Source organism: Barbatula barbatula, assembly GCF_947034865.1.
Source record: "Barbatula barbatula genome assembly, chromosome: 6".
Lineage (NCBI taxonomy): Eukaryota > Metazoa > Chordata > Actinopteri > Cypriniformes > Nemacheilidae > Barbatula > Barbatula barbatula.
Window position 1 is genome coordinate 11,879,457 of NC_136765.1, and position 27,006 is coordinate 11,906,462.

General features: G+C 39.3%; 2 protein-coding genes across 3 annotated transcripts in view; both read right to left on the reverse strand.

The window, feature by feature from the left end:
• The window catches only part of ccdc88c (coiled-coil domain containing 88C), a 54,355-nt gene extending 48,475 nt beyond the window's left edge, over positions 1-5,880 (reverse strand). For both annotated transcript variants that reach the window (XM_079458465.1, XM_079458466.1), the window contains exons 1-3: positions 5,464-5,880; positions 4,561-4,661; positions 668-776 (exon numbers count right to left, since the gene is read on the reverse strand). In XM_079458465.1, coding sequence (XP_079314591.1) covers positions 668-776; positions 4,561-4,661; positions 5,464-5,523 — 270 coding nt within the window. In that variant the 5' untranslated portion in view covers positions 5,524-5,880. The remainder of the gene's footprint in view (positions 1-667; positions 777-4,560; positions 4,662-5,463) is intronic.
• Positions 5,881-7,849: 1,969 nt separating this feature from the next.
• sptb (spectrin, beta, erythrocytic) overlaps positions 7,850-27,006 on the reverse strand; it is a 29,641-nt gene continuing 10,484 nt past the window's right edge. Inside the window, exons 3-37 of the mRNA XM_079459255.1 lie at positions 24,402-24,553; positions 24,134-24,307; positions 23,108-23,214; positions 22,914-22,994; positions 22,692-22,807; positions 22,485-22,597; positions 22,201-22,388; positions 21,994-22,111; positions 20,788-20,946; positions 20,374-20,676; positions 20,144-20,294; positions 19,048-19,918; positions 18,644-18,781; positions 17,799-18,558; positions 17,386-17,588; positions 16,416-16,506; positions 16,198-16,344; positions 15,828-16,097; positions 15,504-15,728; positions 15,315-15,404; positions 14,824-15,108; positions 14,347-14,477; positions 13,475-13,679; positions 13,120-13,343; positions 12,809-12,959; positions 12,400-12,644; positions 12,177-12,315; positions 11,302-11,386; positions 9,900-10,096; positions 9,580-9,653; positions 9,435-9,498; positions 9,119-9,357; positions 8,812-8,985; positions 8,671-8,713; positions 7,850-8,575 (exon numbers count right to left, since the gene is read on the reverse strand). Of these exons, the coding sequence (XP_079315381.1) occupies positions 8,390-8,575; positions 8,671-8,713; positions 8,812-8,985; positions 9,119-9,357; positions 9,435-9,498; positions 9,580-9,653; positions 9,900-10,096; positions 11,302-11,386; positions 12,177-12,315; positions 12,400-12,644; positions 12,809-12,959; positions 13,120-13,343; positions 13,475-13,679; positions 14,347-14,477; positions 14,824-15,108; positions 15,315-15,404; positions 15,504-15,728; positions 15,828-16,097; positions 16,198-16,344; positions 16,416-16,506; positions 17,386-17,588; positions 17,799-18,558; positions 18,644-18,781; positions 19,048-19,918; positions 20,144-20,294; positions 20,374-20,676; positions 20,788-20,946; positions 21,994-22,111; positions 22,201-22,388; positions 22,485-22,597; positions 22,692-22,807; positions 22,914-22,994; positions 23,108-23,214; positions 24,134-24,307; positions 24,402-24,553 (6,899 nt within the window). The 3' untranslated portion in view covers positions 7,850-8,389. The remainder of the gene's footprint in view (positions 8,576-8,670; positions 8,714-8,811; positions 8,986-9,118; positions 9,358-9,434; positions 9,499-9,579; positions 9,654-9,899; positions 10,097-11,301; positions 11,387-12,176; positions 12,316-12,399; positions 12,645-12,808; positions 12,960-13,119; positions 13,344-13,474; positions 13,680-14,346; positions 14,478-14,823; positions 15,109-15,314; positions 15,405-15,503; positions 15,729-15,827; positions 16,098-16,197; positions 16,345-16,415; positions 16,507-17,385; positions 17,589-17,798; positions 18,559-18,643; positions 18,782-19,047; positions 19,919-20,143; positions 20,295-20,373; positions 20,677-20,787; positions 20,947-21,993; positions 22,112-22,200; positions 22,389-22,484; positions 22,598-22,691; positions 22,808-22,913; positions 22,995-23,107; positions 23,215-24,133; positions 24,308-24,401; positions 24,554-27,006) is intronic.

Consider the following 27,006-nt stretch of genomic DNA (forward strand, 5'->3'; position numbering starts at 1 on the left):
AAACTCCCAAAACTAACATAACAGCCTCCTTCAAGCAGTTGCTGCACAACTACCTTTTCATAGGAAACCACAAGAGTGAATGTTAAGTTTTCTCTAAAATAGTCTGAAAAAAGGCCTTGTCCTTTGAAGCCTCCTCCTTTTCCATCACAATAATTACTATCATTAAAGACACCGTCACTCGTAAAAAATTCAGCCTCTTGAATCCTAATGCGTTGAAAGAACTCTCACCCCTACATTACACCAGCAAACACATAAAATACCCTGCAAAAAATGGAAAAGGACAGTACACCTAGTTTTTCCCCACTGTTTGACCCCATTTTAAATGCAATAAACCAACCCATCATGGCTTCCTTAATGCCAAATATTCAATTTAGATAAAACGTAGTTTTGCACATTACTATAACATACATAATAACAAGGAGCAGAAGTTCAAATGTGTTTGATATAGCTTAAACTCCTCACTCAGGATACAAATGAAAGCCTACCCAAAAACACATGTGCCGACTGGTTTAATCCCCATAACACTGGGACCAGCACCTTGTGTCTGAGAGCCAAGCTGCCAAACGTCCATTCACATGAACATTCACAAACACTGTTGCTGCACCTCACTCTCGCTGAGCACAAAGTCCATTGCAGTTGAAACAGGATGTGAAGGAAGGGCTCTTACCTGGTAGTAGTTTTTGATGTGTCGGATGACAGTGTTAAGGTTCTGTATTCTCAGGTTGACATCATTGTTGACGTGTTTGTTCACCCGCTGATTCGTTGGGCTTGGGTCTCTGTGGACAAAGAGCAACAAACGTACATTTAACATGCTATTTAGAACCGTTTTGTTCCAAAAACTGATGAGATGCTTGAGGTTTAAAAATCTATAAAAAAGTGAGCAAAATGCAGATAATAACATTGCATTCTTTTGAGGGCTACATTACAGGCAGCGTGTTACTTAACATACAGATTGGTGCCCGGACAAATCCGAATATTCCTGACGTAAATAGAAATCAGATCGTCATATCTGGCAGGACCTTTATATAAAAAGGGGGTTCTATGATGCTGAGAGGAGGGTCCTGGCACATACAGTGTAAAGGTCCTACAGTACATAGACCCTCATTTACATTTGTTTTGTGGGAATGGCATGCAAATTCTGCCAGCTTGGCCCACAATTCCTTCTTGTTAGTGAATGAACCTTAAAAGATCAGGGGCAGTTTTCTTTATTCTTTTTCTGTCTGCTTGAGCTGTTCTCTATTGCCCTAAAGCCAACCAAACTGCTTTGAGTTTCACTTTTTGTGCCCGTTTTGCAACCATAGATATTGCATATGACTGTAGAGTTGGAAAACAATAATTGTTTGGAAAAAGCTGATCCATGACATATAGGGATCATGCAGAGGACATCTGCCAGATGGGAATTGGTAATTACCTGAATAACTTGCAATGGTATTGGTCTGCTACAGGCTTACAGGTGTGTGCGCTGTGGGCACATTATAAATGAATGTGGGTAAAGAGAACGCAAGAGCTGTGTGTACATAACCCTTAACATTCCACATCTTCACTCAACTGTGATGATTCAGTGGAAACACATTTGAGACCTATATATTCATACTAACATTATATCAGAAATCGTTCACATTCAGAGGACAAGTTTGATCCATCAATACAAGTAATCTTTACTTTATCACTATCAACATACTAAATAAAATGTAATTATAAAATACTGTATCTGAACTGTTACCTCAATGTACTCTGTTAATAATAGTCTGTTTCTCACAACATGCTATTGTACAGCCTTGGAATAAAACCGTAACATGGTCTAATATTACAACACTAAGTGTTTTTTGCCTTGTGGTGTTTGTCAACAACAGGACATAATAAACTTTCATTGTATGGAAAAGATGAGCCTATACAAAATGCTATAAAGAATATATAGCTAAATATATGTTTAAAATGAATAATTTATAAATATGTGACGAAGCTTTTTGGGCAGGCAACATTAAAGTCCAACGAATCGCCTTGGAGCTTTAGCAGCATTATTTGATGTGTTGACGTAATTTCAACAAGGAAGATCAGTGATACCGGGGATATGTCATTTGAGGCTTGTTATTTACATTGGTGAGTGACACTGGCGTTTGCCTTCTGCTTTACTCATCAAGGCTGCGATGTCTGATCTCTTTCATAGAGCCTTAACATTCAATATTCTGTGTAGACTTGAAACCGGTCAGATATGTTTTGTTTTCTCAGTAGATTTGTGTGTATGATTGCGCATGATCAGATGTACGCTATCGTGTCTCTTAACCGGAGGACAGCAACCGCTCATGTGACACTAACACAAAATAAAGACTTTAATGTTAAGGTTTACATTGTCTGGATCATCCCCTATCGCCTATATAGCGCATTATGCGTCATTCACCATGTGAGAGATAATAATTGTGCAGCAAGTGGCTGATTTGAGGCGCCGCATCCGCAGCTCTGATAGTGAAGGGGGCCGGACTTTTCTGATTTTTTTTTGAGCAAACGTGCCAGACTCTCTGCTTTGAACGCTTTTACCTACAAAATGCGAATTTTGTCAGCGCTTAGGAGCATATCAGTTTACTGTTGAAAGGCTAACATATTTAGTAAAAGGAAAAACCTTTCATTTTGATTTCACTGGGGCTTTAAATCAATTTTCACGTAAAATACTTTGAGGCAGCGGGTAGGTGGTCTTGTATGGCTGTTTGAACAAATTCAACCACATCATGAATGTCTACACCACAAAAACAATCTGGTCTAAAGCATTTTTGACTACCTCCGGAAGTGGTCAAAAGTGCACAAGCTCAAATGTCTATTTATGACTTTGTTCTTTTGCAGAATGCAAAATGTTGGTAACAGAAAACCGTTACCATTATTTATCCAATTTACATTTTGAAGGTAAACTATTCCATTAATGCCAGGTGTAAACAGGGCCTATGTTCCTTTTCGTCTGACATCAAAAAAGTTGATGGATATTTTAGGAATGTGCATCCAGGGCACGAAGCTGCCGGTCCACCACATCCCAAAGATGCTCTATTGGGTTGAGATCTGGTGACTGTGGGGGCCATTTTAGTACAGTGAACTCATTGTCATGTTCAAGAAACCAATTTGAAATGATTCGAGCTTTGTGACATGGGGCATTATCCTGCTGGAAGTAGCCATCAGAGGATGGGTACATTGTGGTCATAAAGGGATGAACATGGAACAATGCTCAGGTACGCTGTGGCATTTAAACGTTGCCCAATTGGCACTAAGGGGCCTAAAGTGTGCCAAGAAAACATCCCCCACACCATTACACCACCACCACCAGCCTGCACAGTGGTAACAAGGCATGATGGATCCATGTTCTCATTCTGTTTACGCCAAATTCTGAGACTACCATCTGAATGTCTCAACAGAAAAAGTTTTTCCCTTTTCACACCATTCTTTGTAAACCCTAGAAATGGTTGTGCGTGAAAATCCCAGTAACTGAGTAGATTGTGAAATACTCAGACCGCCCGTCTGGCACCAACAACGATGCCACACTCAAAATTGCTTAATCACCTTTCTTTCCCATTCTGACATTCAGTTTGGAGTTCAGGAGATTGTGATTGACCAGGACCACACCCCTAAATGCATTGAAGCAACTGCCATGTGATTGGTTGATTAGATAATTGCATTAATGAGAAATTGAACAGGTGTTCCTAATAATCCTTTAGTTGAGTGTATATGAAGAGTTTGGTTCCAAAATGAGATAAAAAAAAATCAAAAATATATATATTTTTACTCGGCATTCCAATTAATATCAAACCAACTCCAGTTGGTTTGTTTTGATTTGAGCCATAATAACTTAAGATACAGCGAGCTAACAATAAAAACATGATTTTTTAAATTTAGAAAGAGTCATCTTATTTTGGAACCAAACTCTTCATATACATCATTCTCCAATGACATGAAAGACCCCCTCACGTCGTAGAGAAAATATTTATTTTGTCTCTGAAGAGAGCAAGTATTTAAGCCCCCGATTACGTGAGAGAGCAGTAACACAGCTTGAGTAAAAGTAGGTTAAAGGACAAGGCTGAGGCTCTGAAAATTCAAGAGTCATAAATGAAACTAGTTTTTACAGCTCAGATGCACAAACTGTAGAGGTGTTAAAAGAAGTTAAACAAATTGCTTTGCATGATGCAAATCCTCTCATAGTTGAGATTTCCTTGTTCACGAGGCACACATGCCAATCACCTGTTAAACAGTTTTTTTTTCATAGACCTCGATTGAGGATACAGATGAGCTAACCAAAACATCCGTGGGCTAGCATTCAATCAAAAGCCACCACAAAAACGTATACCTAAGAGCATTTAGCACGCTCGTACATTTCTGCGAAAGCTAAATCGGCCAATGACTCTTTATTAACACACTAATTGAACAAAGAGGAACATAACTATCGGTGCGTAAAGATTGGCGTGGAGACTGCACAGTTGGATGGCAGGCAGGATAGGATGTGGTTAGTGATGAAAAAAAGGTCGCGCAGCAGCTGCTAGATTAAAGCTTCTGAACGCATACAGCATCTCTGTCTAGATCACTCACATTTGCGTCATGATCTTATGGAGGAAGACACCATCCACTAAGTCCATGAACATGGAAAGCTTGTCCTCAGAACCAGACCCGAGCGGTCCAAATGTCTTGACCTGTAAAAAAGAAAAAAGGCTGTAAGATCGACACGACACAAGCACAGCTGCTGCAAACCAACCAACCTTCAGTAGTTTCAGAACAGAACTGTTGAGTTTATTTTTACACCGTTTATTTTAAATGCATTTCTCTGGTTTTATCAGTAGCTGTATGTAAAGTTTAAGAATAAAATGAGTATGCAGTTAAAACACTGTGTAACCAAAGTTGAAACACAACTGGCCAATATTGTGTGTTTTTAGATGGTATATCAGACACCACAAAGATCTGCGAGATGACAACATGTGAGGGTTGATGAGTTTCTAATAGATCCGAGATAATGACGTATAAGGAAAAAAGCCAAAGATAACAAAACTGGAAAGGGGGTCAAGGTAAGGAAGTTTGAATGCTTCACCAAAGTCTGTCAAGTGACAAACTGAGGGCAGCAAGGGCCAACGAAACGTGCGCCTTTATAGAACCGCTTGACTTAATGTAGCGCAGTTGTGGTACATTAAATAAAACAAGTTTTCTACATGCATTGAATGTCAATGTAGTAGCAGGCCACATCCAATTGAAATAAGCGAACGCGTCCATAAGATGCTAAATATTTGTTAACATTCTTATAAGAAGTAAACTGCAATTACCAACCGAGTTTAAGCAACATTCGCACGTGTGTATCACAAGTCTCGTTACATTACGACACAAACATAAATGATTCAACAAACACCACAACCGAAAGACCTAAAGCAAACAGAAGCTCCGCACACACACGCGCGCACACACACACACACACACAGCAGGTGCCATCATGTCTTTGTGACTTACCCAAACCACAAGCGGCGAATCCATGAAGTTAGACATCAACTCAGACACCGTAATATCCATTTTGAATGAAGGCTGGACTCAAATTCCCTCTCGAGTTAAATCCAAAAGACAGCCTGCGTATGAAAACGTCTGTTTTTAAAGCGTTACGTACTCCACGTTACTGTCCCCCGCAGAACAATGCAGGGGGCATGACGAGCAAACTCCATTCGTGAAATAAAAGCCGAATCCTTTGCGGTAGCAGTCACGTTTGAAATAAGTTCAAATCCAAAAAATCAAAGGTTTCGGATACAAATGGATAAAGAACATTTAAAAGGCTTCAGTCCTCAGACTTGCCCGACTATAGTTCAACTTCTGTGCGCGCACACTCCCACAGAGCGCTCAACCTGTACCCGCACGAAAAGCACAGAAGAATGACGCGTCCAACAGCCAATCGAATGCGAGAATATCCGAGAGGCGGCTTAAAACCGACCAATGGCAGAAACAAAGGTGCGGGGAGTCATTTAAAATGACGTAACGAACAGACAAGTTGTTGTCGGGACAACCGGAGGTGAAGCGTGCAGCTCGACGGCACCCTCAGCAGGTAGTTTGTTTTGCTGCAGAAACCGGTCCGCTTTATTGCTTTTAGGTGGCATAAAGATGTTAACCGAGAGGGAAACACTGTCGTCTTTAGTTACTTTAGCGAGTCGTGCATTTAGCAGGACTAAACGGTGTGATAGATCCAAAAAATGACATGAGCCCTAAAATATGTTTAACCTTTCCTTGTACATCGCACTTTGGCCAACGCCTTTCAGTGTGTTGCTTCATATCGGACATTGCTGTTATCACTAATGTTTACGTCTGAACAAAATGTGGAAAATGAGGGAAAGTTTGACGTTTACTTCTCACTCAGCAGTGCCCTCTACAGGATAAGAGCGGTATATTTAACAATAACTGGTCGAAAATAATTCCTTTTATGTTATCAGGACACTTATATGTTTTTAAAAAGCATTTAAACAGACAACACGAGGCAAATATTTTTGCAAACGGTTTATTAATCTTCTCACTGTGATATATCATGATATCATGTGATATATTGTTTATATATTCTCAAAATGATTCATACTTCAGCTTATTATTTGTGATTTTGCATTGAGCATAGAGATATACAACAAAAAGGAAAAGAACGGAGGAACAAAAGTTCAAAGGGAGTTCACTGTAACTTAGACTGCGGTGTGTTTAAAACAAAGATCTGGAGGTCCAGGTTTTCGTGCAGTGGGCAAAAAGCCACAATGAACATAAAGCACCGTGTTGACGCACTTTATAACACATGATGTTCATTTTCCTAGTCCTATACAAACACCCAACAAAGAGATGACGCGTACATACTACAAGAACTTTAGTTTTAGTACTTTTATATGATAAATAAGGTTTACAGGCGTGTACTTCAATATGAATACTATTGGGTATTATTGAGGAGAAACAGGGCACTTCACGTATTTATAAATAAAGCAGAAGTCTGAATGTTTATTTGGTCTGCTTATTATGGCCAGTTTCTTCTGGTACGTGAATTAAAGGTATAGTTCAGCCAGAAATAAAAATCAATGCATCACTTACTTATCTTTATGTCAATTAAAACCAGTATGACTTTGTTTTGTGGAACACAAATACAGATATTTTGCAATATGTATTATTTGTTCTGTGTCCATACAATGGAAGTCAATAGAGAACAGTATTTCTTTATGCTATTTTGTTTTTTCTTTTGTGTTCTCCAGAAGAAAGAATGTCATACAACACTGCCGTTACACAGCAACAAAATATCTGTGGGTGAATAGAAATTGTCATCCCTCTGCCATTACTTTCTGTCATTACTTGCATATCATGGCATTTCTGTGACCTGAAAGTTTTGTTGGCCACACGATTTGATTTAGACAAAGCTGAGCAACCAATACTCCTCAACCATATCTATTTCAAATTTGTACATGGTAAGGAATCAATATTTGTGTGTCAATTGTGAGGGATCTGATTTAGTGCCCATTAGGTTTAGTTATTTTAGTTGTTCTAATGTATTGAAATGTTCTAATTGCATGCATGATATGATTATATATAACTATTAAAATACCTACTGTATACTGGGAAACCTGAGTTCTGAGAGGGTAAAAAGTACTGTAATCATATAGCACCATACCAGATAAACAAATCATATTTAACTTAGATGAGGTTTAAAAATGTCCCTGTCATCTCATCTTTGACTACCATCCCAGTACTTCATAATTCTAACGTTAATATATTTCTATAATAATATTAAGAATATTTTAATATATGGTCATTATAATATTAGTATTCCTATTTCAGTTATCATCATGGAAAAGAGATTTTGCAACACATTAAACAATCTAAAATCACTCAACACTGTGCATTTTGCATATATTGTATGTTAAAGCCATAGTGTACAGTGTCAAACTCTCTCATCACAACACCTCCAGTTGTCAAACTCTAGGGAAGTTCCAATGCAAAGAGCACAGTATTACATATGCAACCATTTTTCTTAAAGAACAAAGCAGATTAAAAAACTAGGCATATTTGAGCCATAATACACATTGAAGCATGCCTAGAACAAGCTCAGCACATACAAATTCAAGGCAAAAAGAAATATTTTTTCTTACAAATATTTTTGGTTGAATTGGAACAAGTTCCTGTGCTTTTATTTGTATATTGAGTAATTTCTATCGCTCTAGTTTAGGAAAATACAACAAAATATAAAAAGCAATGTGTTTAGCAACACTTCATTAGCTTAGATACAGGCAATAGTGTAATCTACATTTCAACCTAAAACCTTACAAAGTAATATCATGTAAAAACAATGGTGTTAGAAATCTGTTCCATTTGCGACAGTGTCACCTGTGTCACATTCTGTCCAGGGTTTCGCCCTGTTTTGTTTGGGCCCTTTTTATTTCTTCTTAGTGAATAGACTAAACCTCTTCTCCTTGTCTTTCTTGGTGGATGGAACTTCAAGAGTAGTGACAGAGGAAGGTGGGGGTAGGCTTTGTGTCTTCACTCCCGATGGCCCTGCAACTGGATCCTCTATAGGTTGTGGTGCCTGCTCTATAGCTTTAGTCCAATTCTGAAGCTCATCCTATGGAGACAAAGAGAATGCATGTCATTAGCTTAAACATTATGTTTTAAACTTCTTGATTAGGCGATAGATGGAAGAAGCATGAAATAACTCACCTCATCTTTACACTGGAACAAATATTCACTTCCATCTCCAAGTCTGAGAGAGGACCAGAAAATAAAATCGGGGTAAGCAATAAAGTACACCTCTCATAAAACATCAATGCATTTTGTAATATTAAGGGCAAAGATCCTTACCGCAGTTTGAAAACCTGCTTCTTTTTCTTATAGTTGGTCAACACCTCACATGAAGCATGGGTAAGGCTCAAGGGTTCCTCACCATGGAAGGTGACACTATGGCTAAAGCTTTTGGCATCCTTGTAGGCAAAGATCTGTCCAGGTCTGAGCACACAGTAAAGGTTGTTCCAAGACCTAAAACAAGAGTTAAATAGTACCTTGTATTTATTTAGTGGTCAGTAAAGATCCAACCTGCATGTCTGATTCCTACATATGGCTTAATAGAAATTTGTCACCCATTTTCATGGCTTAAAATCATAAATCTAACCTGTTGGATGCTTTTTTATTAAGTCCTTCCATCTCATGTTTGCGGGTTAGAGTTCCCTCCAGCAGGACTGGTAGAGCTTGTAAAGATTCGGTGGGAAGAGTGGAAGCCTTTTCTGATTCTTTGGTGACCTGAATGGATGTGGAGGGACTTTCTTGTATCTCTGAGACCAGTGGCATGGTAGATTCTCCTGCTGTACCATCAAGTCCACCGGAACAAGGCTCTATTACTCCAATTCCAGACTATAGAGCACAGAAAGGTCAGAAACAGATACGGAAAATCATAACAGGTATAAAAAGTCATAAAGCTTACAACTGACCATAGATTGATCTTCTGTTGAGTAGGGCTGTGAGGACTCCTCTGCAAAACCTGTGTCTTCTTTTCTGGTGGCCAGAGTTTAAGAGTCAAGCCTTGTTTTTGAATATGGAACATACAATTTGGTGCTTCACAGTTCTTATATTTACCTGCTGTCTTTCTCCTCCTCTTCTATGTATTGTTGCATGTCTTGCTGTTGGTTTCGAATTTCCAACAGCTCCAACTAGAATAGATTATGATTAGAGATTTTTACAGTCTCTGAAGATCATCTGAGTGATGTGTGCTCATACAAATCTTGCTGATGCTTTGGAAGTTGTCAGAATGTTGCTATATGGATGTTCTTGGCACCTTGCAATTAATGTCCTATTCTTCTTGCTAGGCGGTGGCTTACTGGCTTAAGTCAAATATCTAAATTATATAGTTTAATTTTATGAAAGTGTTGAGAAATAGTGTGTGAGGAAACACATACTGTAGTAAGCCGTTCCAGTGCTGAGAATCGCTCCTCCCATGTAGCTGTGGATTTCTCAAAGGCCTCATGCCTTTTGAGCAGTTTTTCAACCTCATCCACTGTCTCGCCCAGATCCTTACTGGCCACGTATGGCTCCTGGGCTACTAGCCAGGCCTCTGCCACAGATGCATCCCTTGCAAACTGACATACCTCCAACACTAGAGGGAGATATAGGCATTAGCACCTGTAGTGTACAGCATACGAGATCCTTATTTTCCTGTTCCTTTGTCAAAATCTGCCTTTTTGAAGGACATATAAATGATCTTAATGCACCGTGAGGAGGCAAGGATCAAGGATGGAGAAAGCTTACCGAGGAGTTATATGAAGCACAGAGACATGAGAATTGTAAGACAATTTTTGATCGAAGAACTTGATGATTGCTTAAAAGGATACTTCACCCAAAAATGAAAATGTTGTTATCATTTATTCCAAACCTGTATACAGTCCTTTGTTCGGTTGAACACAAAGATAGATATTTGGAAGAATGTTAGCAACTGATAGTTCTGGGGCACCCTTGACTAGAATAGTAGGAAAAAGTAAATGGTGGGCCAAGGTGCCCCAGTTTGCTTTCCCAAATATCTCAAAATATTTTTACATTTAAATTATACGATATTGTTTTCTACTATGCTAGTCAATGATGGCCCAGAATTGTCAGTTGCCAACATTCTTCCAAATATCTTTATCGGTGTTCAACCGAAGAGTTTTTGGTTGGAGTATTCCTTTAAAATGTAACATATTTTGTCAAATGTCAAATTTAGCCAAACATTTACTATATACATTACTTAAATAGTACAGTACAGTACAATGTTAAAGCTTTTGGGATTATTTAATATCAAAGATAATATCAAAGATATTTTCAGCACAGTGACAGAATACAGCTGTGCAAAAACATTGATTTGGAGTAACAATTGCGAGGCCAAGGATATTAGAATTGATAAAAACGTCTTTGATTGCTCCATCCTTATTTACTGTATTTCCCTTGCACATTTTCTGTGCATCCTTGTTGGAAGTGAGAATATCAAGCAAAAATGGGACAATGAGAAGTTTTAGAATTGAGAAGCATGCAATGGTATATTGTGTCTATAGCTGTGTGATTGACTGCAGGGATGTAGGCGTCGCCCCCCAGCCCCCACCTCAGTGATGTAACATTAGTTCAGTAGTTCTTGCTGAAAGGCAGGAAATGAGTGCTTGTCATAGTAAATTATCCTTTACCGCTTACGTGTTGGATCAGTTTACTACAGAAGCATCCAGTTTGTGAAGGCTTCTGCTGGGTCTTAAAGTTGTCTTTGTACGTTTTTATTAACACAGTTATAGTTGCTCTGGCTCTGAGTAATTATGTGTTTGTTGGAATGTGTAAGCTTACAAAGTCTAAGCCAATCCCATCTGTCATCCCACTTGAGCATCATCTCTTTTCTCTTCTCTATCAGTTGCATCAGTTTTTCTTTGATCTGCGAGTAAGAGACATATTTGCGGTTAGCCAACAATCACTCTTCATATCAGCAGTTCTCACCAAAAAGAAATGGACACATTGTTGCAGCAAATTGCGGTCAATGTAAACACCACTTAAAGTCCGGGTAAAGTGTCATTAAAATATGTGTTCTGAGTTTGTCACACAAAAGAGTAAATTAAACGAGTTATCAAAATCTTGGAAAAATCAGCAAGACTCTCTGCTCTCAAGTGCTGGGGGAGTGTTCGCTGTTGGCGCAGAAGCCACACCTACTCGCGTCACTCAACCTGAGTCCCCAGTAGGCTATATGTGAAGATTTTTATGGGAGGCTTTGAATTTCGAACACGAATTAGAATTTGTGAACACGAGCTATCCAATGCGCGCGATATTCATCCATAGATAATCACTGAAGCATGTCGCATGCACAATGATCCTCCTTCCATTAGGGTTATTGCCCACCAACCATTTACGTCTGTGTTACCGTCTGACTGTAATTTGGCGTGAGATTTGCTTAGTTGGGCAGAGTGAGAGAGCCTGAAAGCGTGTGGTTGAGAGCTTGCAACCCTGAGCTCGTGATTGAGCAGACTAGTGATTGAGCTCGGACGCTCCATTGTGTCATCAATCCACCGTTCTAGCCCCACAAATAAAATCCTGAACTTAGAATTGGTGAAAAGCTGTTGAACGATTTATCTCCACAATTCAGCACTACATACTTCTGAGCCTTTGTAATGTGTTTTAGCAATACAATTCTCTAAATTCTCTTTACCCGGACATTATACTCATTGGTTTACCTCTGCAGAGTCTTTGTGCTTGCTTTCCAAGAGGGCCTGGCCTAGCTCGATACATTGATTAAACTTTGGCCCACGGGTCTCTATCTCAGCACGGATCCCTTGGTGATATTTCATCAGAAGCTCCACTGAGGATACATCTCTATGGTGGAACAAGAGAAAAACGTCATCAAAAATCACAGACACTTCGATTTTGCTGAATATCTACTAGAATAGCTTTCCTTACCTTGGCTTTTCTTGTGTTTCTATCTGCTGAATGATGCTTTCCATCCAGGCCAGCAGGTCTTTCACCATGGTGAAAAAGCGGAACTTATTCGCCGTTTCTTCCAGCTGCTTTCTCCTGCCCTCACAAGCTTCCAAAAGTCCCTTCCAGGCATCCACAACCTCTTTCTCAGTTTCCTGAATGGCAGTGGCCTGATCTCCTGCGTATTGGGCGTGTAGCCGTGCTGCAGTGGCCTGGAACTGTTTAACCTGCAAGAACAGAGATATGGAATTGTCCTTAAAATTTCCTATTGTTTTTTTGAGATTTTCCTAATTTTAGCAAATGACTAGCAAGTATAAAAACATGGATTTCTAAATGTAAAATAGCATGCGGATGGGGATACTTTGTTAATGTATCAGGTTGTTTGCTGTACCTGATTTCCCAAGGAGCTTATGTCCCTCTCAGATGCAGCATGCATGCGATGGAAGGACTCTGCTTTGCTGAAGTCCTCACCCAGATCATCAGGAAGCTCATTCTTTTTTTCCAGGATGTGAGCAACCAGCTCCTTTCCATCATAAAAGTACCTACAGAAGTTCATGAGTATTAGTAGCAAGTTGTTTAGTCTTCCAATCTACAGATGATATTGGACTTGGCAAACTTGTTGGATTAGATACAATACGTAAATAGGAGTAATATGACCTGAAACAAGTACATATGAACTGTAGTCGGTTTTCTTATACTTACTTCAGCAGGTCATAGGAGGCCGCGAGGAGCTGGGCGCGGGTGTCGACAAGCTCCAGAAGATCTGCCCAGCTCTCATTTATCCCATCTTTCCATTCCGCCATGGTTGCAGCTTCACTGTGGCCTGCTTCAATCAGCTCATCAATGGTCCGATTCACAGCATCTACACGCTCTTGACCCACTGTCCCGGTCTCCCGTGCAAATTCCCTGAACTTATCTCGCAGGATCTAAAATATTGATAAGCATGGCAATAACAACTAGAAAAAAAGCACTGAGTATGCTCGGCCTTGCATTATACATGACAGATGTTTTTGTGTGTGTAAAATGTCAAAGTATGCTGTCTGTGAGGGGGTTTTACCATCACATGGTCAAGGTCTTGACCCATCTCTTGTGAAGAGGCCACCAAGTCACGTTCTGCAATCCACAGCTCAAGATCCTCAACTTCACGGCTCAGCAGGAAATGGTGGTATGTGTGGTCCAGCTTCTTTTTGCGGTCTTCTGATAACTCCCTCAGCCCAGCATACTGTTTATCAACCTGGCCTTGTCTCCGAATAATGGCCTCACTTCACATAAAAACAAATTATTGAGTCACTCATTCAGTTCCTCATTACAGACCAAATGTGGATGTTCAGAAACATCCAATAGTGTACTTTCACACCCTTTTGGTTGTCTGGTTGCGACTGTTTGTGTACTGTCACTTTTGTCTTCATTGTGGACAGACATTTTGTTTCTGGTTCAGACATAGCGGGAAGGTTCAGTGTTGGCTTTCCTCCTATTTCGATATATAGCCAAAACAACGATTCATCTAATTCTGTCATAATTGACTCGTCCTCTTGTCATTTCAAACCTGTATGACTTTTCTTCTGCGGAACACAAAATTAAATATTTTGAAGAATGTTGGTAACCGAACAATAGCAGTACATATTCATTTCTATTGTATGGACATAAAACCAATGCAAGTAAATGGGTACCGCCATTCTTTTGTGTTCTGCAGAAGAAAGCAAGTCATATATGTTTGAAATGAGAAGAGGGTGAGTTAATGTTTTTGTTGAACTATCCCATTTCCTTATAATAAGCACTGCCAATACTATAACCCCCATTCTGGATAAGTTTTGGTTCTCATTTGTAAGTCACTCTTTATCACAGCATGTCCTAAATAAAAAGACGTATGCACATACAAACTACTCTAATGTTTTGAAACATTTAACGATTGCAGTCAGTGTGACATACCCATCTGGGTGCTCTTCGGCCAGCATCTTTTGTGCACGGTCTGCCAGCTGCTGAATGGAGTGTGCATAGTCATCTACAGTCTGCTTCAGAACCAGGTGTCGCTTCATCATGATCATAGCACTCTGCTCATCCTACAATTGACAGATAACAAATCCAGTGTACAATAAACTAAGATCATCTTTACAATACTAGATAGCACAGTTATTGCATGGATATCACATATGTTAACAAAAATATTATAATGAACAGCAGTCAGAAAACATGACACCGATTGTTATGACTGCAAAATATAAAAAACTAAACAAATTTTACTTTAACAAAGCCACCGCTGGTACTAGCCTTATTTAAGTATGGCTTTTAGTCAGCATTGCTCACAGAATTTATGACCATCACAGAGCTGACCTAACTTGGCAATGTTGAGACGTCTTAAGACCGATCAGCATAAAGCCGTAATACTGTTGTTCTCTAAGCTCTTACTTTGGCTTTCTCATCAGCAATCATGTAAAGTTCTTGTTCGCCGATCCAGGCTTCAGCTTCATCTGCATCATTGTAGTACTGTTGGGCCTCATTGGAGTTGTAGAGCCGTGCTCTACGTTTGGCCATTTCATCACGCAACTCTGCCCAGACTTCTTGAAGCTTCCTCATCTCCTCTGACATGCGCTCTGCCTCTGGACTGCCCTCTGTCGCTGCCACCATTCGCTGTCCACGCTCTAACACTTCATCAATACGTGGCTGGTGGCCGTCAATCTCTTTTTGTAGCGACTGTAAAAGATAGAGTGAAGGGAGATGATTACACAATGATGATGACAATTTTCACCTCCAGTCAGAGAAATGAACAAGGAAGTGGTGCTCATGTTAAAACATTGTGTGTGGAGATATCCTAAATATTGAGGGTCCTCCAATAAAAATCTTCTGCATTGCATATGGAATTGTAGTTAGGACTGAAGAGGACAAAATGTACAACTCACTTGGTTCTTTTTGAGTAGAAGTTGAACAGTCTGGAGATTATTTCCATGATCCTCAGATTTTGCCATTGGTAACCTCTCATTAACCCAGAGCTGAAATAAAAAGACCAAATATGAAGAAACTATAAGGAAATATGATTGACAAAAATGTAATGTTTGGGTGTTTTTTGTGTGTACGATATGTGTACGTACAGTCTCATCTGCAAGATCTCTGAAGAACTGGTGTACTGCCTTAGCAGCCTCCAATTTGCTTCTGCGCTGGGTGAGAGGTGTGAGAAGCTTTTGGAAGTCCCTCTGAAGAGTTTGCTGCTCGACTTCCAGCTCAGGCTGGTCCTCTCTAAGAGAGGCATGCTGCTGTACAGCTTCCTGAAGCTCTTCTAGTTCACGTGCACGATTCTTAACTTGATTTTCTGTCATCTAGTGGAAGTACAGGACAGACAGAAACAATATTCCTTTAAACTAGTACCAAAGATGAAGGGACAAAACTCTAAACATAATTGGCTTTTATTGTCACACCTGATGTTTCTTCAGTTGAATGTTGGCACTGGTAAGATCTTTCACTTCTTCGTCCACATCACCCTGGAGTTGCAGTTGCAGTTCAGCTAACCACTTCTTTACGTCAGTCATGCTCTGGTCAAACAGCTCTGAGCGATTTGCGTCAAACAGCAGCCGAGCCTTCTCCTGTGCGGTGCTCTGCAGCTTATCCCACAACTCATAAAGCTTAGCAAGATGCTCCGTAACAATGGGCTCAAACTCGGGCTTGGACTCCATCAATTCCTGTCCCTCCTAAATAATAGCATTGTAAACATTCTCGGTGATTTAAAACGGAGAGTAGAAAACCAGAGAACTGATATAAATGTTGACATACACATAATGTTCTATATACCTTATCAATGTTATGAAGCCAATCTGTGTTGGATGCTAGCTCTGCCATGAAGGCCTGGTGTTTTTGCCATTTGCTGTGAAGGTTACGAGCTTCATCATATGATGTGTCCTGTGCAGTCAGCATCTTCTCATTTATCCACAGTGTAAGCTAGAAGAGAAACATGCATAATGAATGAGATAAAACATCACAAAACCCAGACAATGAAGAAATGTGCTCACATCCTGGGTGTTCTGGAGGAAGTGCTGAAGTTCCCTGTTGTCTTTGAGTTTCTCTGAGACTTTCTTGGCTTTCTCTTTGTTTTTGTTGTACCTGAAGACATGGTACACACAAACACATGACAAGTCACTGGTATGTCTTTAATTGTAAGAAGTGAATATGGTTTAATGTGAATATGGGTAGACATTGACATCGCTTTCCTCTGCTCTTCCATTCTCTCACTGAAGAACACACTTCAAAAAAGCAACAGAAGCCAATGGATTAGGTGTACTTTCACAAAGAGATCAATACCCATCAAGACAGGCGCCCATCATTAGGAGCTACAGACAGCGTGGGCTAATAGGGGAAATGCAGGTTTTACAGCATAATGCTTCTCTTGTTCAGTGCTGATCCAGCACAAGTCAAGGAATAAAGCAGAAATGCAAAAGTGTACACTAACACTACAGGATGGCAAAGTCGATTAAATAAGGCCAAATATAAAGATATTTGTTATGCAAAGTACACAAAGTTATTTGTTAATCTTTTTTCATTTTAATTACATTTTATTAGTATTTCTCTGTATATAATACCTATTATGTTATTCATGATAAAGTAGAATGTTATTTAATGAAAATATATTTTACCGTTATTATGTGACGTTTATATCAAATATAACATAAAATTCACAGCATGTAAACATAACTTCTGCTCAAAAATTTAAAGGCTGGTATTGAATTATTGAAAGTAACATCATATTATATAAAAATGCATTACTTTATGGAGAGCTTACGGCCCACAAGCTACATTCTGGTCAATGTAAGATCTTACAAATGACTGGTGTAACCTTTCCCTACATGCATATAGCTGCAAAACTAATCACTGAATGCATCTTTTGTTAATAAAATGAACAATCTTTCAAATTCACATTTTAGTAATGCAATATGTATAATATGATCAAAACATATAAGCGTTATAATAATAAACAATACCGACCTGTCTTCAATAGATCCTATCTTGTCTTTCACCCTTCCTGAATACAGGTTTGCACAGTCCACCAGCCTCTGACCAGTCTCCTTTGTGCCTAGTATTTTATCTTCGTTTGCATTCATGGTGGTGACAAAGTCCTCATGCTTCTTCAGGGCCTTCTCTGCACCATCTAGAGTGTCAGGTTTGTCTACATGGGCCAGAGTGTATTCCTTGGGGGAAAACATAGAGAACATTTCAGGGATAATACTTATTTAATTGTCTGCTAAATCTAGTAGTTAACAAGCAGTTATGGATGATACCCATAAAAAGACTTACATTGTTTTGTAGACAATATTGTTTAAGTTCAACAGACTTGAACTATTTGCATATTTTATCAATTTCTGTTCGTACGATCCATAATTTTGAAATCTTGTGTATACCTGGTTATTTAAGATGGTATCAGCCTGCTTGGCATCCCTCAGAAACTGTTGGAACCCAAGACCCTGATCTAGGAAGTTCTTACGGCTGTCCCACATCTTGTGCAGCTCATCCCAGCCCTTATCAAGACCCGCCAGCCTCTGCCCCAGCTGCTGGTATTGAGGATCATCTTCTTGATCCTGAATGACAGCTGCTCCTGTGTCCCTAACACAATGGTAGTCTTCCTCATGGCCATCCATGTTATCCCTTACAGCATCGTGAAGACTCAATAACTGCTCAGCCTCTGGTAAGCTATCGGGCATGTCTTCAGAGGCAATAGCCTTCTGTGTCTTGAACAACCAGGCCTGAAAATCATCCATATCCTGTAGGAAGGTCTGCAGCTTGCTGACCTCCCCAAGAGAGTCCTCACGGTCTTTCAGGGTACGTTTTAGGGTGTCCCAAGCTGCGACTAGCTCTGCTTGTCTAGCAAGGATATCAGAAGCATGGTCTGGGTGGTCCTTGACAAGCTTCTCGGCCTCACCACGCAGAAAATCCAACTTATCTTGGATGGCAGCAAGATCTCTTTCCATACCAAAGAGCTTCCTTTGGATAGTTATTACTGCAGTCAGGTCATTACCAAGGTCTTGTGTAGACTCAATGACTCGTGTCTTCTCTCTTATCCATGACTCTGTCTCATCACAGTCAATGTCATAGTTGTGTAGACTGACGGCTGAATCTACTTTATGCTTCTTATCTTCCACCATTGCCTTAAAGGCTTCCCACCTTTGGGGAGAAAGAGAGAAACATTACAAATCATCCAGTTTTTTGGTGGAATTGTGAACTGAACTGAGAATTTAGTGACGCTTGCCTCTTATTAAGACGGACTTGACAGTCTTTTACTTGTTTTGTTTGGGGATGTCTGTTGTCTTCAAGTTGCTGGGCTGCTTTATTTACACCATCAACCCGAGCCTGCATGTTACCCATCTCTTGAGCAAGGATGCTTAGCCTGCAATTAAACAAAAACAATGGTTTATACACAAGTCTATGGTATAATATCTCCTAACCAAGGGTTTGCTCATCCTGCTTCTAGAGACTACAGAGAAAAGCCCTAAATCAACCCTAAATCATAAGCTAGTCCAAATCTTGATTTGCAACATTTCAGGTTTCTTAGAGGTTGGATCTAAACTTTACAGATCAGTGTGTCTCCAGGAGCAGGATAAAGCCTAATTTGTTGTCTCTGGTTTCAGTCCACCATGTCATCAAGAGCCATACCTGTTCTGTACAACTTCCAGGTCTTCCAACTTATCTGGTGTCTCTAGTCCAACCAGCCAAGTCTCCTTCTGGCTCATCCAAAGCTCACAAGCATCTGTCTCACTAAAAATGGTGTAAAGTGCCATGGTGTCATCCAACTTCTTCTGCCTTAGATCTGAGAGGGTCAAAAGCTCAATATACATATCTCGGATGTCCATCAAACGCCCCTGAATGTCTGGTGTGCTTTTCAGTTCCTCTGGAAGTGCATTGGCTTGTTTGGACAAAGCATCAATGGTGGCGCCATTCTTTGCAGCCTCATCTCTCAAATGACGATGTTTCTTCAGCAGTCGCTGCGTAGTGTATTCATCATGCCCAACGTCTTCGTTGCTCATCTGACGCATAGCATCAACCAGCCAGGCCTTGAGATCATCAGCATCACCCTGAAACTGGAAGAAGCGTTGGGTGTCTTGCAGATTCTGTTTACGGAAAGCTCCCAGCTCTTCAAGTTCCTGCCACTCCCTCCGCACCTCGTCCATTCGCTGGTGTACTTTGGGGGAACCCAAGTGCTTGGCCTGGATCATACTCTCACCCTCGTCCATCACATGCTTTAGGTTGTCACGTCTGGCAGCAAGCTCATCCTCGAAGATGTTGTGTTTGCTTTGTAATACCAGCACGCTAGTCAGGTCCTTTCCATAGTCAAGAGAGGAAAAAATATGCTCCTTTTCTCTAATCCAGCTCTCCAGCTCTGCAATTTCCCACAAAAAGTTCCAGAGACGTCGTGACTGCTCAAGACGCGCTTTTCTCTGGGCAGCCAGAGCACACAACTCCTGGTAGCACAGGTCCAAATGCTGTACGCGATCACGGATCACTTGTGGGTCACATGGTTTATAGCCTAAACGATACAGAACAGATTTTCTCAAATAGATCAATAAAAAAATAACAAATAATATTGTGTTCATTTAAAACTTTCAAATTACTTTTTTATTAATTTTTAGTTAATCATTTAATTTCAAATACCTTTTTTCAGTATATTCCTTATGCAATATTTATCATTTTATTAATTGAATAATTAACAGTAGTATAATACATAGTATTAATAGTATAAAGCTGTACTCACTGTCACCATTGGCAAATTTTAGAGCCGCTGCATTGGCTGATCGTACTCTTTCTGCCTGCACTGCAATATCAGCCTCTACCAATGAATGTTTATGTAACAAGTCTTCTGCTTCCAATAAGTGTTTCCCAAAGTCCGGGGACAAGAGCCGGCCCTGCAGAATAAATGCCACATTAGGAAAAATTATTCTTTGCACTTGACTATAATATTCTATTAAATGCATAATTCCCTACCTTCATCTCATCCATCCAGCTAATGATGTAGAGCATCTCCTGGAAGATTCTCTGAAGGGTGAGGTTCTTTTCTAGACGGCCTCTGCGAGCTTTCAGGAGCTCCTGCAGGTAGTCCCACAACCTTAGTATGTTGTCTTTTCTCGCATCTATGCGTTTAGCATCATGATAGCGCTCTGCTTCTAGTTCTTTAGACAGGGCCACCAGAGCATGGACACGCTCTTCATAAGCAGAAATGTCAGTCTCAATGGCATCATGTTTCTTCTTAGCTGCCTCTACTGCTGGTAAGTCATAGCCAAAGTTGTCCTTCACAGAAAAATAAAAATTATAATTCACTTATTGTTCAGGTGTTGCCAGGTAAGAAAGGTAAGAATTGTCATAATACAGGTCACACAGAGGCTTCTGATCGTGAGTTACCTGTGAAACCAGCCTCTGATTCTCCAGCAGCCAAGTCTCTCTCATGGCGGCCTTTCTGTCAAAGCGACGAGCCATCTGCTCCAGTTTCTCCTGCCTGATGAGTTCATCTCTTAGGACTCGCTCACGGTCATGCTCCGCCTTCTCCAACCGCTCCCATGCCTGATTCAGAAGGCAAACTCTTATACACACATCACAAAGCTTCTCAAATTACTGCAGTTCTGTTACTTCAGATTAGATTTTTTGTAATAAATTCATGTGAAAGGCTACACTTCATTTTTAAGTTATCCCATTACAGCTAATGTTCTTCAGTGGTGTACTGCGAATCATGGATATGCAACAAACCATGAGATGAGGCTTACACTTAGTGGTGACACAAGTGTTTGTATTTAGGGTAAAATACTATTGCTGATAAAGACAGTAATGGAGCTTTTTTGGATCCGTCAGGTTTCGTGGACTCGGCTCCGTACAGCTAATTTCACTTCGGCTCGGTTTTCTTTTCCACGGCAGTTTAGTACCGCATCAACGTGGCTGGGGATTATAAACGCCTCTTCTGCCGTAACATCATTGTGAACGCAACAAACACACACACAACACAGGAGATATATGAAGCATATCTCATACTGCCAAAACATCATAGAGTTTGGGAAATCTTACAGCAAAGAGCAGACAACGATCATTTGGTTTGCTCGACAGCGGACGAGGGTAAGCTAATGTAGCATTTAGCATTGCGTTAAGGGTCTCGATCTCTGTTTTAGTCTCACAAAGCATATAACGATATGCCAATATTTCAATACAATTAACAATATCAGTGATCTGTGTGAACACGTCACATTTTGGTATTGGTACATTACGCTTGGATCCTCAACCGAGGTGGTACTAAAAAATACTTGGTACTGTACCCAGTGGAAAACCCCCCAGCTTCTCAGTTCCTGGATTTATTTTGCCTTTCCTGGGCTGACAAATATTTGGTTGATCTTTTTTCTCTATATTTCAATCATTGAGAAAATGTATTTGATAGACTGTTCAGTAAACACTTGACACAAATTAAAAGGAGGCATAGTAAAGTTCCAAAGCAAATGGAGCTCCATTAAATTTGCCTTCAAAGCAGTTTCCTGTCAAAATCTGTTCCACACAAAATTGCTATTTGCATAAAAACATTAATGTCATCCTGTGCCACAGCTGGAGCTTATTCCTTTTATTCCTCACCCTGTTGATATCTGCCACCAGTGCACCCTCTTTAGGTGTGTAGACCTTCTGGTTGTTGGCCCTCATCCTACTCTGGATAGTAAATAACAGCACTTCCAAGTTGCCTTTTTCCTGGAATCTGAACCGTAGGAGATCCATCAAAAGGTCAAAGTTATTTAAGTAACAATATCATATGTTTGTAATATGTCTGTCAATAGTCTTAATTACTTTGGTGGTTTTTCCACAGTACGGTAAGAGTTAAAGGCCTGCAGCTGCTGTTGAACGCCTGAAAGGGAGTTAGCAAGCTTGCGATTGTTCAGGACAAAGATTGTTTGCTCAATCCATGTAAGCAGGTCTGATGACAGTGTCTCGTACTTTCCAATCATCTTTTCTGTTTCAATAGCCTGATCCAGCACCTGGAGAATAAGAACTTGCATTAATGTAAATTCTTCTTGAATGAAACATGTAAACACAGAAACAGGCAGACTTGTGTACACACTTAAAATATGTACCTTTCCAACTCGCTTGCCCTCAACTGCTAAAGCTTTCATCTTGGAGAAATAATGGTAAAATGCCACAACATATGTGATTATGGACTTCTCATCTGGGTTCTCAGTAAACACATCTGTAAGAAGCGATATGTCAATATCGGTTATCTTCAATAGAAGGGAACATTTCTTTGGCCTAAAAGTGTTTAGACAGCAAATACTGTTACTTGCCCTCTGGATCCAGGAGTTTAGTGACCCCAAGATTTTTCTCAGCTACATTGAAGGCCCGCTGAAGGTTGTGGGTGGGGTTGGACCGCTGTAGATTGCCATACTCCACCAGATCTGGCCTAATGGAGTGATATGAGCAGACAATAAAAGAAGCAGAGTTTAAATGTTGTGACTTTTATTAACTTTGTCTTACACCTTTTCCACATTTTAACCAGTTTGTTTAACCTGTGTTTGTGTATGAGAGCGTTGAAAGCCATTCCATCCTTCCAGCTAGTGGTGAAGTTGGTGATGTTTACATTGGGGTAACTGCAAATACAAAACAAATCAAACCAATTTAATTGTGACATCACATCACTAAAGCCAAACAAGTATTGGCTTTTTAATTAAATAATACTTAAGTGTGACAACTGTTGTCCTACCCTGCAGTCTTCATCTGACACCAGAGCAGCAAAGCATCTTTGGCTGAGCGTGTTTCCTGTCTGCCTGTCTTGTCAGCTTGTCCAGTTTCCACTATGATATCTTGAATCTGTATGCATAAGAGAGAGAAAAACATTTATTTACATTAAAACTTTATCCATGTGTCTAGAGGATTATTTCTGTCATTGAATCGGCTTTGAGGCATCAAATTGAGTACATTGTCACGATTTCATGTACTATAAATCTTACATTAATGAAAAGCTATTCTCAACCTTCAACATTTTCAGAATAAAAGGCATTGTTTCTTTATTTAGATCCATTTGTAGATGTTTTGTATAGTTAGTACAGGCTGTTGAAATCAGGCAGAATAAATGGCAGTCCTTTTATTGGCAAAGGGCTGAATTATGCAGCAGTTCACATTGTTTGAAGCACATGGGCTAAAAATAACCAGCTATCGTATCCAGTGAATCAAACTAAATATTTGCTTCACTAAACACTCAAAAGCAAACACACACATACAACTCTGTTAAAGATCCACTGTACACCTACCACATCGTGGTTTTATTGGCTAGTTCACCCCAAAATGAAAATTCTGTCATAATTTACTCACTCTCTTGTCATTCAAACCTTTATGACTTTCTGCCGCAGAACACAAAAGAAGATATTTTTAACAAAAATGGTAACAGAACAGCACTCGACCCCATTCACTTGTATTGTATGGACACAAAACCAATGCAAGTGAATGGGTCCAGTTAACAACATTTTTCAAAATATCTTCTTTTATGTTCTCTGGAAGAATAAAAGTCGTACAGGTATGAAATGATAAAACAACTATCACTTTTAAGCCTATTAGTTGTTTGGATTAGTTTACATATGTAAACTTACTTCTTGTCATTAAGCTGTTAAATGTGTATCTTAATACAGTGAGACAAAGTGTGGGGTCTCTTCTTTTATAGGTGTTAAAGGGGATGTGACCAAAAAAGTTTGAGAACCACTGAACTACTGAATCTGTGGTTTGATAAGCTGACCTGGAAGCGAAGGATTATGGTCCAGATAAGGCCCAGGATGAGGCGGTGATTCCCATCTACAATATCATGTGATCCCATGTTCTCTAAGTGAACCCTCTGTTCCTTTAGAAACTGCAGAGCTTTGTCCACATTCTCCAGACAGTGGATTCGCATTCGTCCTTTAGTTGGCCTAGGCTGAAATGAAAAGATAAAAAATATTACTGTAATGAATTCCTGTTATTTCTGTGGTGTGGACAAGTTCTGGCACCCAAAAACACAATACACTCACCAGTCTCTCGCCTGACAGAACCTCCAGTAGTTTAATGAGCATTCTTCCATCCCGCAGGTCCAGATAGAGATCTGTGATTCGACAGCTAACTCTGGCTAGAATGGAATTCACCCATTTTGTGAAGGTCTTCTTCTGGACAGCCTCTCGTTCATCTGGGATTGACAGGGAAATAACATTTAGATATACAGTGCCCTTCAATATTATTGCCAGCCTTGATAAATATTAAGTAAGGCTGGGAAGAAGAAGGCTTAAAAAATAAATCTCCATTGTTTTATCTTTTATTTAAAAATCTACAAAATTGTAACATTTCATTTTCAGTAAAACAATTTGAAGTGAGGGGAATATCACATTGTGAAAAAAGATATTGTCCTCTAATGCACCCTGGCTTTATTGGCACCCCTATAAATTCTTATGAGTAAAATATCTCACAAGTATTTTTCCATTCATATTTTCTGAGCTCAACAAGGTGACTAGAAACATGATGTTGTCCAGTCATGACTTTTTGTTTCACAGGAGAACACAAAGCCTAAACCCCCTTAATCATTCATCAAAGTGGGAAAACCAAAGAATATAGTTCTGATGGGCAGCAAAAGATTGTTGAGATACATGAAATAGAAAATGGATTAAAAAGGAAATGGTTGAAACAATACAAATTTTCTATATCAGGGCAATAATTAAGAAGTTTTAATGGACACGAGATGTTGCAAAATCTGCCTGAAAGAGAGTGTGTGTCTATATTGTCTTAAAGACTTTTCACAGATCATAGAAATTAGTTGAATTTTAGTATCAACTAAAATCCATCACCACAAGTTGTTTGGGACACTGTTCAAGAAACAAATGTTCTGCTCATGCAAAAATAAACTCCACCATATTAATCTGCCATTCTGGAACTTCAAGCAGGACTGACTGGGGTCTATGGCCGTATGAAATGAAAAATAGTTTTTCGGCAACAATAACACAAAATAAAAAAAACTGTCCACAGTTAAATATACCACCAGATCTTCATTGTTGTGGACCTACTTTTATACCAGATGTTCTGGACATCATGATCAGTTACATGGTATCATGTATTATATAAAATACCAACAGATATAAAATCAATACCTGACTTGCTCTTTTAGAAATAATATAATGGGTCGTGGTTAGATCTTCCATCAGCACATTGGTTCAAAACAAACATCCAAATAAAAAAAATGGGTCACTGAACCCAAAATCAAGATCCTGCCGTAGCCATCCCAGTTCCCTGATCTATAGAAAATGAGCGGGATGAACTGAAGAAGAGGGAGCACCAACATTTGAAGGATCTGGAGAAATTCTTTATGGAGGAATGGACTCGGATGACCTCATCAGTCTGAAAGGAAAACACTTAGAGCTGTTTTTCTTATAAATTGAGGTTGCGGAGTGTATTACATACAAGGTAGTGGCCGATATCTATGGAAGACAAATATTTACCAGGGGTGCCAACAGAAGTGGAGGGCACTGTACATGTCTTGCCACCAAACACCAAAACTTTTTATTACCACCCCTTCAAAAAGCCACAAAACAGCTCATATTGTTACAATATTACAGTAAACCTATTTTATGTATACTAAAGTCTATATCTGTATATGTAAAAGTGTTCTTCAGCACCAGTTCTACGGTACTGTGTTTATTTAACAATCTACCAGAAGAAGGGTAAAATTGTGCATTCTTAATGACGTTTTTTATAAAAGATTCAAAAGCTACGGCTACAGGGAACAAGGGATTACGAAAAGAAGGGTAGGAAAAGGGTAGAAATAATAAAAACAGAGAGGCAGTAAGCAAACACAGAGACAAAGAAAACATAAGTATACGAAGAGGAGATATGGATAGTGAATAAGATGCTTTAAAACTAGAAACCAGTGGAAATAACAAAACATGCTTATATGCCCTTGAACTAAAATAAATGAAGAAATATCGTTGTCAGGGCAAATCTATCACCCGTTGCCTTATTCTGCCAAATTTTGCAAAAGTCTTTAAATTAATCTGACGTTTTGTCCTGTACTCATATCTCCATCTGGATCAAAAATCAATGAAAAAGAATCCTCACTCAAATCATTCAAATTCAAAGTGTCATTCAAATAATACTGCAATATTTTTGCATGTGCAATAACTATTTGTCTCTAAGTTTAAGAAAACATTCATATTAATATTTGAATTAATATTAAGTTTGAATTGTATTCATATTAATATTAAGTTTTATTACATAGCTAATATAATTATATCATGGCTAATGTTATACTGTATAACATTTACCACTTTTCGTTAGACTTGGATTCAAATGTTGTTTATGCTTTAATGTGGTCACATCTAAATTACCATGTAAATCATTTTAATCATGTTAACCTATAAACTCGTAGAGTTCAATATTTCATTTTTACAGTACAATTTCCATGTTCCCATCCCGACTAAGGAAAGCTACAAATGTGTTAAAGCATAATAAAAGCTTTTAGCCCTGCACCACTACATATTTCATGATCAAACTACTGCCAAATAGATTGTACTTCCTGTTCACACCTTGTACAGAATCCTGCAGTCTAACCTCTGCTAAACACCACTCTCTCTCCATTAAAACAGCAGTGAGTTT